The following is a 15,709-nucleotide window of genomic DNA, read 5'->3' as shown; positions in this document are numbered from 1 at the left end:
TAAATAAAAATTTAAAATGTAGATCCTTGTTCTTTCACCACGGTTACCAGGTAACTGATTTCTGTGTGTTCACTTCTCTTAGGAACAGGACTTAACAATTTCAGTATCCTGATCTCTTATGATATTGCGTGTGCCACTGGCAGTCTAGTGACTGAAATCAGACTGGGCGCAGAGATGTCCCGTGAGGACAGCACTAAGATTGTAGGGCCCTGGATACGTGCAGTTGGCATCTAAATGCAGTCTTTTTAAATTTCATTTAGGAAGACCCCCCCGCCACCGTGTGTGTGTGTGTGTGTGTGTGTGTGTGTGTGAGAGAGAGAGAGAGAGAGAGAGAGAGAGAGAGAGAGAGAGAGAGAGTTTTTATAGGAGCAATATTCTAGTTATCAAAATAATAATCACCTCGGCATGTTTACGGTGAAGTCCTTGTTCACTTCTCTGGTCTAGTTGTTTTTGGATTGGTTTGTTCTAAGACAGGGTCTTCCACATCTCCAGACGGCTTAAGTTCACTGTGTGACCGAGGATGACCTTGACCTCTCTCGCCTCTTCTCTGGTGTGGAGTGGCTTTCCTAGTTTATGCAGTGCTAGGAATCAAACCCAAGGCTGCAGGCACAGCAGACATGCTCCCGCCCCCGCCCCCCCATCCTCATCCCCAGTTCCTAGGCTCTTCTTGATGTTCTGTCTGACTTTGCTTTTTCAGGAACTGAAGAGATTTGAGAACTTTGTAAACTCCTGTCCTCCTTTTGATATTGTTATCGATGGACTCAACGTTGCAAAAATGTTTCCTAAGAGTCGTGAATCTCAAATTGTAAGTATGTTTTATTTTGTCGTTCTTTGTAGAAACAGTTCTTGTAAACAGAGCTGCCCTCTTTGTATAGCCTGCAGCTTGCCTTCTCCTGACCTCCCCATACTCCTTGGAGTCACTGTTTTCAGTGGATCACATCTCTAATTTGAAAATTAATACACCAAGATACAGTATCAAGATACTAGATACTCATTACTTTGGGGACTTCCACACAATACTTTAATAAAGTAGCCTATGCAGTTGTTTTCTCACTGGGTAATCATTTGTTTTTATCGATTTGTAAATATTCTAGCAGTTTCAAATAAGACTATCATGATTTTTCAGTCTTTCTCCACCTCTTTTTGAGATAGTCTCTCTGTGTAGACGAAGACGGATCTGAGCTCACAGAGAGACCCTCCTGCCTATGCTTCCCAAGTGTTCCCCTCCGCGACCATGGTTTTTCATAGCAGCAATGAGATTAGAAAATTGAAGCTAATTTTGTACAATAAATCCCTAGAAAACCAGAACGTTAAAATTAGACTGTAGGGAGGGCCTGGGTCTCAGGCCTGTGGCTGTTGTCGTTGGTGTTTTGTGCTCTTCTTCTGTAGATAAAGGTCCTGTTGCTTTTGGTTTTTGAGACAGATTTTCTCTGTGTCACAACCCTGGCTGTCCTGGAACTTACTCTGTAGACCGGGCTGGCCTAGAACTCACAGAGATCCTGCCTGTCTCTGCCTCCCAGGTGCCGGGATTAAATGTGTGTGGTTCTTCCACCCAGCTAGTATAAAGAAAGAGAATAGAATGGTTTCTATCTCCTAAAGGTGTTGTAAAGATTTAATGACTCTGTATATGCAAGCACTTAGTGCACATACTTCACAAGTGTAGCTATGATTATAATTATAAAACTATTGTCTTTTGTAATTATTTATGATTGTAATTATAAAAACTGTTCAAGTGAACTCCCAAATGCAACAATAATTCTTGTTTGTCAGTAACCTTTTATCTGATAGTTTAATTTTCTTTCTTTTTTTTTTTTTTTTTTTTTTTTTGCTTGTCGTTCATGACAATGGAAAACACTAAATTTTAGGTGAGCATTGTAGTACATGCTTTTAATCCCAGTATTCAGGAGGCATAGACAGGTGGATCTCTGAATTTCAGGCCAGCCTGGTCTGCTCTATATAGAGACCCTGTCTCAAACAAAAGAGGGAGAAAGGAAATACTAAGTTCTACCATAACATAGACTTAGTCTAGGCCAGACAACCAAATAATAGTTAATTAAGAATTGAAGGGGGCTGCAGAAATGCCTCAGTGGGTAAGAGCATTGACTGCTCTTCCAGAGGACCTGGGTTCAATTCCCAACACCCACATGGCAGCTCATGACTATCTGAAACTCCAGTTCCAGGGGATTCGACACCCTCATACAGACATACATGCAGGCCAAACACCAATGCACATTAAAAAAAAAAAAAAAAAGTTGAAGTCAGTATTATTCATGAGACAAAATAAAATAGTATTAAGAAACTATGTTTTAGAGATTGGGTTATACCTCAGTGGAGAGAACTTGCTAGCATGCATGAGGCCCTGATTTCTATCCCAGCTCCACAAAAAACTCAAGTAGATATAACTTAAGTTGGTATGATGGATTTTAGGAGGCAGAGCCAAAGTCAAGATAACCTCAAGTTGGAGGCCAGCCTAGGCTACATAATTAGCCCAGGCTACCCTAAGTTACTGAATGATAAGCATATTAAGATTTTTTCTCACTTTTTTTGACAATATTTTGCTTTGTTTTGTTTTGTTTTAAAGATAAGAGTCCCAAGTAGCCTGGGCTGGTCTTGAACTCACTAGGTGATCAATGCTGACCTTGAACTTCTGGCCATCCTGCCTCTGCCTCCATACTTTTCCATCTCTGGTTATGTATGTCTCTGATATGCTTGCTAAGCTCACTATTGAGAAAAGAATCTTGCATTCATTATTTAGGGAGTTTCTCTGTGATCTCATAGTTTGATCTTAGAGTTTATTTCTTAAGGGCACTAGGAAGTAAGGAACAAAGAAAACAAGCTGAGGGCTGGAACTGAAGCACTGTGGACGCACACTGCTGACTGGCCTGTTCTCCGTGGCTCGCTCAGCCTGTTTTATTACACAATGAGACCACCTGCCCAGGGGTGGCAGGGCCCAAAGGGAGCCTGCTTCTCTCACATCAATCATTAGTCAAGAAAATTCCTTACAGACATGCCTGCAGGCCAGTCTGACGGAGACAAGTCCTCAGCTGATCTCCTTCCTCTTCCTATGTGACTCTAATGTGTCCAGTTGATAAAAATTAGCCAGCACGATAACTAATTACTTTCAGATTTTTTAAAAATCAATCTCCTCTATGAAAGTATAATGCCCAGAAGTGAGAACCCTTGCTCGCTGTTCTTCAGCACTGAGAAAGTGCGTGAGTGCTCAGTACATTTCATAATTATTGAAAGAGTGGACAGTTGAGACTACAGTCAGTTATGTAACCGGTCAGAGACAGCACCTGCTTTCAGCCATAATGGTGAAGGACACCGTAAGTTCTAGAACCTCCTGTGCCTTGCATGAAATTAAATGAGCCAGTGTGAGATTCGATGAGCTGGTTGATTTTTAAAGATATCTATTTCCTTATTTAAATACATTTATTTAATTATATGTGTACACCTAAGTGTGTGTTTGTGCACCATGCACACACATGCGGGTGCCTGCAGAGGCCAGGAGACAAAATTAGAGTTGGGGGTGATTTAAAAGGTGCTGGTGTGGGTCTGGGAACTGAACTCAGGTCCTTCACAAATGGTCTCTCCAGCCCCTAAATGAGCTAATTCTTTTTTCTCCTTTTTATTTATTCTTTGTGTCTTTCACGTCATATATCTCCATCCCATTCATTTCCCTGTCCCTTTGTATCCGCCCTCTGCCCTTGCAACCTCCCCTGCAAAATAAAATAAAATTTAGGAGAAAAGAAAAAATTAAAAAAAGAGAGAGAGAAGAAAAAATCTATGTCATCATGGAAGCTGCAGTGTGACACGCTGAGTCACTCAGTAAACCCTTCTATCCATATAGCTTTACTTGCAAGTGTTCGTTGCACAGAGCCAATGGTCTGGTTCAAGGCCTCTGGCTTCTGCTACACTGTCAATGCTGGGCCCTCACTGGAGCTCCTCTTGCTTATCCAGTTGTTGCTTTGTGCCATGGAGATCCTGCAGCTTTGAATCTGTAGGTCAGGTCTCTTCACATGCTCCAGCAAATCACAGATGGGGTGGATGTTGGGGTGGGCCAGCTCGTAACCCTGGCTCTGGACCTGGGTAGTTGCAGGGTTGGTCAGCTTGCCACCTAACTGAGCTAATTCTTGACATGTACTTATTGTAGTGTTTGGCATATAATCCAGTAAATTTTAAAGCAAGGGGAAAGAGCAACCCAGAGCCTGTGTGTCCATTTGTTGTCCGTGGTTGTGGCTTTGTAGGAACAGAGGCATGGTGATTTGTTTCGTGGTTGTTGGTTTTAGGGCATGTTCAGTATCCTGCTTTGAATAACCGACAGCTTTTACTTCGTTATTTTTAGCCGTCTTCAGTAAGTAGTCTTCATGCTTTATTGAACATGTGCTCAGAGTCTAAGCTTGAGTCTCCAAGTAAACAGTCATCTTCTTTGTAAAGTAACCAAGAATGACGTAAAGGCTGCGAGGAGATGGCCCAGTGGGTAGTGTTGTGCACTCATGAGGACCTGAGTTCCTGTCCCCAGCTCACAGAAAAGCCAGGCATAGGAGTAAATGCCTGTAACCCCAGCATGAGGGGCAGGCCGGCAGGTGGCAGATCCCGCCAGTCTAGCTGGAATAGCGAGCTCTGCCATTCAATGAGACCCTTAGAATGGTGATGTGATGGAGGAAAGCACTCTGCCTCCATGTGTACCTGCATATCCTCACACTTACATTATGAGCACGTATGCATGCACACACATATGCATACACACACGAATACACATATATACACATGTACACTGTCACATGCCTATGCCTATGTATGCATACACACATATACCACACACATGCACATACCACACATGTATACACACACAAATACACATATACACTAGCATACAGACACACATGTACACATTCCCTTACATACATATACACATAATACACTTATACACACACACCCTCACACATGCATATACCACATGCACTTGCATAAATCACATGCATGTGCATACACACACATCCTTATAGATGCATATACCACACATACACAAATACACATATACATGAATATATACACACACATGAACACCTTCACATGCATACATACACACATTTATACCTTCACATGAATATACCACACAAACATGCATACATACCCACCCTCATAAACGTATACATCACGCACACACACACAAACACATACATGTTGACAGAGGTTTCTTTCCTACCCGGTCCTGCAGCTGTTTAGTCCTAAAGGAATACACAGAGGTCTACATTAATCATAATCTGGTTGGCCTAATAGCTCAGGCTTTCTTATTAACTAATTCTTACATCTTAAATTGGCTACACACTACATGTATACACATATACAAATAGATGCACACAATCAATACGTGCACATACCACACACATATACATACACATGAATACACATACACACCACACACATGCATATGCGTGTACACACACGTGTGTGCATACACAGACACAGATAATCAGCAAGGAAGGGAAAGATACCGAAGAAAGGCTGTGAAATGTCTGGTGTGGTGGCTCACACCTCTACTCTCAGCACTTTGGCAAGACATTGGTGAATTCAGGGGCAACTCGAGCTGCAGAGCAGAACTCTCTCTCTCTCTCAAAAAAATAAGGCTACTCTCCTTTGAGAAGTCCACACCTACACTCTGGGGTATGCTAGGCCTTTTTTCTGGGTGCCTTTCTTTCTCCTAACACTACTGCTTAACATATCTCAATAAACTTCAACTCTCCACAAAAACAAAACAAAACAGAAGCTAAAAAGGAAAAGAATTTGTATGGATATTCTAGAAGAACTAAAACCAATTCTAAGAGTCAAGATAGGTTGGGTTATGCTGCATAATAGTTCAAGTTTTCAGTGTCTTAAAGCATGCTAGCTTTTTAACTTTTTTTTTGATACCTGCCCATTTAAGGCCGTCTGTGTTGTTATCATCCTCATTCCAGAACCAGAATAACTAAATTATTGCGAGTCCCAGTGACAAGGGGAAGAGAAGTTGCGAGGGCTCTGTTGGCTCGTAAAGCTTCTGCCGATTTGGTCACTTTCAAAAGGTCGCTTCTCCCTCTTAAGTTGTTTATTATTGTTGTTGTTATTAGTGTGTGTGCATGTGTGTGTACAAGTGTTCCTGTGTGTATATTGTGTATGTGCATGTGACTATGTCGTACTTCTGTCTGGGTAACAGGGATAAGATGAAGTCACCGTAGCTCCGCAGCAGGTACTGTCACCCTCTCAGCCCCGCTGTTCCTATTTTACCGGCAGCTGCTGCAGATTCCCAGTCACACCTGAGTTCAGTGGACGGAAGGCAGTCTTACCATGTGCTCAGAAGGAGGAAGAGTGTTTGCGAATAGCTCTTCTGGCTGCCATGCTGAGGATGCTGGTGTCTTATACACTCAAGCTAGAAATGAGTTTTAACATAGTAGTGCAAACTGTCTTTGCCTCGATTCTTTTTTTTTCAAAATCTAGGTCCTTCGTGGCGGCTCTGTGTGAACTGGTGTTGGTTATTTTTCTTAGAATAACCGGGGAGCGTTCCAAGGCTCGGTGACTCAGGCTTGACTCACGCTCTCACGCCTTTCATTTTAAGAACTGAGTTTTTCTTTTCAATCACCAAGTGTTTGTTAATACTTGGTGATGGGGGATGGCTTCGAGGGGACAGGAGCAACATGCAGCTTTTCACCTGGGAAACAAAAGAGTAAAAAGCAGAAAAGTTGTTACGCCACGGTTTCTGTCATTAGCTTCTGCACCCACACACCTGCCCATGCATCAGTCCTAATGCTTTTGTTCCGTTCGCAGTCTGCATTTTAGATTTCCAGTGTTCCTAAGCCTGTCTAATAGAGGGAGTGCGGGGGGGAAAGTACACCATTTTAGTTAATCTTACTAGCCGTTCAAACTCTGCTCCCTGTTTCTGCAGCTAACGGAGAATTGGTTAAAATGGCTTCGACAGAGGGAAAAATTTATCACGTAATTTACGAGAATTATGGGCAGACATCAGCACTGCGCGCCTTCGTGTTTGCAGCTTGCTTCGGGCAGTGATGGAAAGGCGTTTGGTTGGAAACGCGGCAGAATCCGTTCTGATTGCCACCACTTAGCTGCTTTTCCTACAGGGAGAGAAAAACGGAGGCAGGGTAGTAGCCATTAAAGGTCATTTGATAGAGTATTTATTTGGCAGCGAGTTCTCCTATTTGTTTTTCTGCCACTCAAGTTATTTTATTTCTCTCTGCTGATTTACATAACCCATGTTAATGTCTCGGCACCATGAAGCTCCTGAGATGCAGTAGGCTCTGCTCAAGGTTTGTGTGTGTAAAACTCTGTCCCTCACCCCAGCTGTGGAAATGTTGAATTGTCACCGCTGTGCTTGAAACTGTTCCAGTGCCTTGAAGGTGGGCAGCTCCTCCTGCTGTGTTCCCAGCAGTGAGCGCTAATGTTGAAATGGACTTTCTAGTACATCTTTTCTTTGGGATGGTTCATTTTTACTTTTATGTGCAGTGGTCTTTGGCCTGCATGTGTGTCTGTGTAGGGTGTTGGATCCTCTGGAACTGGAGCTACAGACAGGTGTGAGCTGCCATGTGGGTGCTAGGAATTGAATCTGTGTCTCCTGGAAGAGCAGCCAGTGCTCTTAACCGCTGAGCCGTCTTTCCAGACCCTAATACATCATCCTTGGAATTCTCCCCTGGGTCTATCGTTTCCCCATCTTCCCCCTTTTCCCCGGAAGGGCGGCTCTACAGGAAGCTTGCCCGGGTTCTCGGTTCCCCAAACTTGAGTTTTACCCTCAAAGAACATATTGCTTCCATGTCAGGGTTTTTAATTTTTCTGCTTTTCCTTTGTTTGGAGAAAATATTTTAGTATTTTTTTCCTATATTGGAATCTAGAATCAAAAATGTCTGTTTCCACTTTGGTTTGAAGCTTTGTGCCTTACAAACAGCTGCAATGACAGTTATTGGACATGATAGATAAATATTTTTCATTTTGATCAGCTGGTTAGCAGTAGATTTTTTTTCCCCTGTTAGAATTTGAAAGGTAGCTGACTTTTCTTTTCTTTCTTTCATTTGTTTTTTTAAATGTCTATGAGTGCTTTGCCTGTGCCTATATCTGTGCACCACATTTGTGGGACCAGAAGGATTCGAATCCCTTGAAACTGGAGTTGCTGAAGTCCCTGTCAGTATTTATTTTTTCATTTTCTTCTTTATTTTTTTTTTTCTTTTTCTTTTTTGGTTTTTTTTTTTTTGGTTTTTCGAGACAGGGTTTCTCTGTGGTTTTGGAGCCTGTTCTGGAACTAGCTCTTGTAGACCAGGCTGGTCTCGAACTCACAGAGATTCACCTGCCTCTGCCTCCCAAGTGCTGGGATTAAAGGCGTGCGCCACCACCGCCCGGCTTCTTTTTTGGTTTGGTTTTGTTTTTTGAGACAGGTTCTCATTATATAGCTCTGGCTGTCTTGAAACTCAGTGTGTAGACTAGGCTGGCCTCAAACTCTCAGAGATCTGCCTGTCTGTGCCCCTCAATTGCTGGGATTAAAGATGGGTGCCATCACAGCAAACCTTTTCTTTTCTAGCCCCCAGCCTGGTCCCCTGGACATTTTTAAGGATAGCAGTTACTCAGTTATTTCTGAATTAAACTCTAATCCAGAAAATTTGTCTGAGTCACTCAAAATGAACCAAGTTTTTATAGTATTCTGATTTCAAGATTAAGAACCATGTAGTGGAAGGAATGAACTGACTCCCAGAAATTGTTCCCTGACTTGCACGCGTGCGCACGCGCGCACACACACACACACACTTTCTCCTAAATGAGTATTTTATTCATTTTAAAAGTGACTGGAGAGTTGGTTCCGCAGGTAAGAGAGCACTGGCTGCTCTTTCAGAGGACTGGGGTTCACTTCTTAGCACCCACAAGGTGGCTCACAACCATGTGTAGACCTAGTTCCAGGGGCTCCAAAGCCCTCTTCTGCCCTCCCTGAGCACCAAGTGTGCACATGGTGTACAGACACACATTCAGGCAAGACACTCACATATAAAATAAAATGAAAAATTCTAATAAAAACAATAAAAATATTTTAAAAGACTAACTTTGAGTTGTGTGTGGTGGTACTTACTGATAATTTTAGAACTTAAAAGGTGGAGGCAGAGAGTTCGGCATCATCCTCAGCTTTAAATGAGTTTGAGACCAGCCTAGGCTCAGTTTGAAACCAGGCCTGATGGCACAGGCCTGTGACTACCTTGGCCACAGAGTGAGTTTAGGGTTAACACGAGTAACTTAGCAGATCATATCTCAGAATTTTATTTATTTATTTATTTATTTTTAAAATTTTTATTTATTATGCATACAATATTCTGTCTGTGTGTATGTCTGCAGGCCAGAAGAGGGCACCAGACCTCATTACAGATGGTTGTGAGCCACCATGTGGTTGCTGGGAATTGAACTCAGGACCTTTGGAAGAGCAGGCAGTGCTCTTAACCACTGAGCCATCTCTCCAGCCCCATATCTCAGAATTTTAAAGTTAGAAAAAGAAAGCATAGGCCAAAAAGAAGGCTTAGTTGGTAAAATACTACTCTGAAAGCCGGAGGCCTCGATTCAGTCTTCAGAGCCCAGGTATAATGCCAGCTCTGGGGAGGCAGAGACGGGTAAATCCCTGGGGCTTGCTGATTGAAGAGCCTAGCATGCTTGGCGAAATTCCTGTTCTAAAAATCAAACAAAAATCCAAAGCCCACCAAGATGGAAGAAAACAACAACAAAACAAATGGAGTCAGTTACACCTTTAATCCCAGCACTGGGGAGGCAGAGGCGATGGCTTTGTGTGAGGCCAGGCCAGCTGGATCTACAGAACAAGTTCCAGGCCAGCCAGGGCTACATAGTGAGACCCTGTCAACAACAACAAAAAGATGGACCAAGTATATATGAATGCATAGTTGTATAAACACATATAGTCGTCCTGAGGAACAACTCGTGAGATTGTCCTCTGACCTCCACATGCATCCATGTACATATGAAAGCATAGTCTCTCTCTCTCTCTCTCTCTCTCTCTCTCTCTCTCTCTCTCTCTCTCTCTCACACACACACACACACACACACACACGTTACCCTGAGGAATGACTCATGAGATTGTCTTCTGTTCTCCACACACATGCATGTACACAGTGTGTAAATATAATTATCCTCTGGTATCCTAGATACCAGATTCGTACAGCTGAAGACCTTTATATAAAATAGTGTAGGGGCTGGAGATATAGCTCAGTGATTAAGAGCTACTCATTAGCTGTGTATCTTATGCTGGCACGAGGCCCTGTGTAAGGTGAAGGCATATGGAGTTCAGTGGACGGTGCTGTCCAGAACGCTCACTCTAGCCAACCACTCAGCTCGTTCATCCCTCTTGATTTGATTGCTTCTGGATTTAAATTTATTCTGATGTTGTTTCTACTCCTCATCACATTTTGTTTCAGGGTTTTGTTGTCATTATTATTATTTTTTAGACATACTTTATTTTTTTATTTATGTGTATGGGGCGGGGTGTGTATACTTGAGTGCAGGTGCTGTCTGAAGCCAGAAGCACATCAGATTCCCGGGAGCTGGAGTTGCAGGTGGTTATGGGCTGACTGACAAAGACGTCCTCTCTCCAGCTCCTAACTATACATCTTTTATATAAGTACTCATACTCATAACTATTCTCTTTCTTCCAGCTCACACATATTTTAGTTAAGACATTTTAAAATAAATATCTAGAAGTATATCCCTAAGCACTGATGTTACTGCAAACCAATGAAAATGTTTGCATGTGTATATGTGTGTAGTTTACATGTTCACATGTGTGGATACATGTGGGAGGTATTAAACTCAGATCATCAGCATGCAGCTTTGCCTGCTGAGGCATCTCACCAGCCTCAAAGCCAGCAATTTTTGTAGTCATATAGGTTTTTTAATGAATCTTACGGTAGAAACTTATTTTTTAAGGTAAATATACAAAATTCATTTTAGACGACTAGAACTTGGTACTAACAGTGATGTACTTTCATTTTCAAAATAGAAGTTTGTTATGTTGCCATAGCAACTGTTATGTTATCAAAGAATTCTACTGATGTAATGATGTTTTAATTTGCTTAGAGAATATCTTCTATTGATTTGCTTTGGGGTTTGTTTGCTTTTAAGACAACATTTTACACTGTAGCCCAGGCTGGCCTTGACCCTAGGCAATCCTCCTGCCTCAGCAGCCCCAGTGCTGGGATTTTTTTTTTTAATTTTAATTAGACCAAAGAGAAAAAGTTAATTGAAAAAACATGAAACTAAAAGTAATCAAATAGATTATCAAAGCAGTAAAGTTGCCCTTTCTCTCTCTAAGGAATCTGAAACATCGCCCAAACAAATTACCAATGGTGTAGATTCCTGGGACTAAACTGGAAACAGTGAACTTGACCTGTGTGTCTTAAAACAGCGGGCACTGTACAGATTTAAATTCTAGCTCATTTTGGGTGTGCCAACAAGAGATGCTGTCTTAGGGTGAGTGTCGCTGTGATGGAACATTGTGACCCACACAGCTTCAGTGTGTGTGTGCTTCCACATCACTGAAGGAGTCAGGACAGGAACTCAAACACAGGGCCGGAGCCTGGAGGCACGAACTGATATAGAGGCCATGGAGGTGCTGCTTACTGGCTTGTTCATCCTGCTTTCTCCCCTTGCTCAGCCTACTTTCCTATAGAACCCAGGACTGCCAACCCAGGGGTGACACCACCCACAGTGGGCTGGGCCCTCCTTCATCAATCACTAATAAGAAAATGTTCTATAGGCTTGGCTACAGCCTGATTTTATGGAGGCCTTTTCTCAGTTGAGGTTCCCTCCTCTCAGATGACTGGCTTGTGTTAAATTGACATAAAATTAACCAGCAAGATGGCTTGTTTGTTTGTAGTGCTGGTGAGTCAAACAAACCTGAGGCCCAGGCCAATGTTTTACAACCGGGCTGTACATTCCCAGCAGGGGTTCTCTATAAGCTCATTGCATGCTGGGAAAGTAATGCTAATCCATGACTCCTTGTTTTTAAATAGTTATCAGCTGGGAGCTAGAGAGATGGCTCAGTGGCTAAGAGTATCTGCTGCTCTCGAGGAGAGCCCAGGTTGGTTCCCAGCACCCACATGGTGGCTCACAGCCTTCTGTAACTCCAGTTCGAGGGGATCTGATGCCCTCTTCTGACCTTCATTGGCTCCAGGCACTCATGTGATAAACATACGAACATGCAAGCAAAACAGTCACACGCATAACATAAATACATCTAAAATCTTAAAAAGCTAACAGTTGGGCCTAGCAAGAAGCTAAGGTAGAAGGATCACAGTTCCAGGCCAGCCTGGGTCTCAGGGAAACCACAACAATGAAAAAGATAAAAAGTAAAATCGTTACATCTGGTTCCTCACAGGTGCCATAGTGACTTATAAATGAGAATTGTTGGCAGGTAGTTGGGGTTGGCGAGAGGCACAGAGGGTGGCACTTGGGGATTTTTCTTACTGTTCATCTCTCATGACATGGTAATGGAGAAGTCAGTCGCCCTGGGCAGAACAGTGCCAGGCTGGCTGCGTCCTTCTGTCACATGCACCCCACCCACCCCTCCTGCTTGACACATGAGTTCTCTTTTCTCGTGTGACTGCAGCTCTTAGAATTATTGATATAGGTTCCAGCTTGTGATGGCCGAGATTTAGTGACGTCATCTGTGATGGTAAGGAGAAAGCCGAATGAAGCCAGGCAGAGTTCCTGGATTGAATTTGTTTTCACATCAATTTCTTTCGAGATTTTCAGAAAGGTACACCTTGCGTAATAGCCACAAGTTCCCAGCTGCACTAATCAAGAGATCAGGTGTCATGTTCTGTTGCCAGGTCCCTGTATTGCTATCTCTCTGGCAGAATCATAGCGCCTAGTTGACTCCCCATCTTACTGTGTCTGTGTGATAAGAATTTGGGTGTGGTGCAACTGACCGTGAATCATTATTGTGTATATCTTGCTTCTATGACAATTTATTACAAAATTCTTCTTAGGATTGTCACAGGTGGAGGCCACTGTGTAAATAACACCAATTTTAACATCAAAAAAGTATTTCTTGTCAGAATGCAGTGATTCCATTGTTTGAAGTAAATGTATTCCTGTTTTGAAAGCTATGTAAATTATTCTTAATTATTACAGTGGTAAGGCTTCAATAATTATCAGCTCTGTGGTGACACTTATTTTAAAATGGCATTAAAAATAATCGTTTCACACTTCTGACTGTTGTTAAGGCTGATATTTTCTCCCAGCCCCAAATAATTAAAAGCATTAGATTGAAAGCAGTTTGTACTTGTTTGGTTTTTATTTTGTTTGTTTGTTTTCAATAATTCAGGTTTTTTTCTGGGTAGTATTGGGAAGATTATATGGTTCCATTTTAATTCATGCCTCTCCAAAGAGGTTACTCTGTTTCAGGTAGTTTCAATTCATTTTGCTCTAGGAAAGATAAGATATTGTAATCACACAATACAGAAAATAGAACAAATTTAGAAGTTAAAAAAGAAAAGAAAGGGGAAAACAAAGCTAGGAAAACAGAAGGTTTGTTGGTATGGAAAATGCATACATGACCTCTTAATTTGGCTGTAGTTCTGCGAGCAGATGGAGATGAACATGATATAAGCAAACCTTCTAAGCAAGGGCTCTGGTCAGCTCTCACATCATTTGTGAGTGCACACACACACACACACACACACACACACACACACACACACTGAACATCTGCCCTCTGAAAGGGAGTGATGAGAGACCGGCGTGTAGAGCTTGAAAGTTTGGAGGCTCATCCGGTTCTGGTCTGTCTTCCAAGTGATCAATTTCTGTAAGATTCATTAGTTTATACAACTCACAGTTTTCATAAGATTAAGTTGGAATAAATCGTTGAGGGAAAGTGTTTTTTGTCCTTGAAACTAAAGGGATTTCTCCAGTGAGCCACCATGAGGTGTTCTTCGTCATTCATAACGCTGTTGCTAGGCTGGAGTGAATGGATCGTGTACGAACTAACAAAGGAATGGGAAGAATGGTGTATGTGCACGAGAGAGGCTCTGACGGTGTCGGCTCGGCCTCGGCAGCTCAGATCCACTAATGTCGTTTTCAGTGGCAGTCCATAGGTGGCATGGAGCTCATTCAGCTTTGTGTGTGCGTGCTGTGTCCAGGGTTGACAGTTGGGCTTGGGCAGCCTGTGTAGAAGCCAGTCTCTAGGGAAGACTGATTTATCTTCTTCTCAGTAGGCACTGACTGACTATAGCTGTTCATCTAGTGGGGACTGTGGAATTTCTGTCTGTGTTGGCACGTGACCTAGTGGTATAGTCATGCTGGTCTTGTTCATATTTTGAGAGTTCATAGGTTAATCTTAATGTTTCATTCTCTAGTCTCTACTCTCCTGGAATAATTTATAGTATGCAGGGAAACCCTCCTGAACTTTTTCTGATCTGTTTAGGAAAGAGATAATAGATAATCTTACTTAATTTAAGGTTGGAGAATAAATGGAAACAATCTCTCTTCAAACAAACCAAAGTAAGCGCACAAAATATACATAATGATTTTAAGAGTTTCTGTCTCTTACCAGAATAACTTATGGGTGAAAACCCAAAGCCATAACAGTCCCATGAGTATAGAGCACAAGTGTACCAGACTCTCATATAACAGTCCCTTGGCTGTAGAACAGGAATGTCCCAAACTCAATGTAGCATCCCTTGGCTGTAGAACATGAGTGTACCAGACTCTCCATGACTTTCCAGTATTTTATTTTAGCTATTTTATTTCATTGTCTATTACCTGGTTATCACCCCCTAACATTTGTCTCTTCATTACTTTACCTGTAATTAAATCCTGGCTTCTCTGACTTAGTTTGTGTAAAGATGCCAGGCTGTAGACAGAAGCCAGGTTATTCTCCACACCTGTGTTTGCACGCCCACACCCTGTAGTATCTTTAAACACTAGTCCTCATCGTGGTTTATCATGTGTATAGTTTTAGTATTAACCGTAGAGATAGGAACCAAAATGTTCAGTGCCACTGCAGGTGCAGCTGTTAGTTAACTTTGGATGTTAAATACATGTGTGCATACACACATATACATACTTATGGTGTGTATGTTTTGTTTTCCTGAGACCTTGCTTACTGGGTAGCCCAGGATAGCCTAGAACTTACAATTTAACCCAGGGTGTCCTCCACTCACAATCCCCTGGCTCTGCCTCCAGTGTGTTGAGCTTACAGATGTGAGCCACCATGCCTGGCTTGGTAAACAGATGACTGAGTGGGTAGAGGCTCTTGTCACTAAGGCTGTGACCTGAGTTTGCTGTGTGGAGCCCACGTGGTGAGGAGATCATCACTCATGCAAGTTGTCCTCCAACTTCACATGTTCCCTGCGGCAGGTGCAAACCCACACATGGATATCTTGGTTGGTGGTCACTTTTGAGATAGGGTCTTAGGTAGCCCACACTGGCTGCCGAGGACCTGAGCATCTCATCCTCCTGCCCCTGTCCACTGAGTGCTGGGATTACAGGCATGCACCATTAGTTTCCTTTTTATATAAAAGAATAATATTGGGGGCTAAGTAGTTTTTGTTTTTTGTTTGTTTTTTGAGACAGGATTACAGATGTGAACCATACATTTCCGTATGTCAAGATATAAGTGAAAAGCTAGAAGCCAGGACTTCTGACTGCTGAGCCATCTCTCCAGCCCCTGTCATGTGTTTTT

At 42.4% G+C, this 15,709-nt stretch overlaps 1 protein-coding gene across 1 annotated transcript in view; it reads left to right on the top strand.

Moving 5' to 3' along the window:
- The window catches only part of Prorp (protein only RNase P catalytic subunit), a 94,003-nt gene that overhangs the window by 41,055 nt on the left and 37,239 nt on the right, over window positions 1-15,709 (top strand). Inside the window, exon 5 of the mRNA XM_057782399.1 lies at window positions 698-805. Within this exon, the coding sequence (XP_057638382.1) occupies window positions 698-805 (108 nt within the window). The remainder of the gene's footprint in view (window positions 1-697; window positions 806-15,709) is intronic.

The sequence above is a fragment of the Chionomys nivalis genome, chromosome 10, assembly GCF_950005125.1.
Source record: "Chionomys nivalis chromosome 10, mChiNiv1.1, whole genome shotgun sequence".
In the NCBI taxonomy this organism is placed as follows: domain Eukaryota; kingdom Metazoa; phylum Chordata; class Mammalia; order Rodentia; family Cricetidae; genus Chionomys; species Chionomys nivalis.
This window is presented reverse-complemented; position numbering and strand designations above follow the sequence as displayed.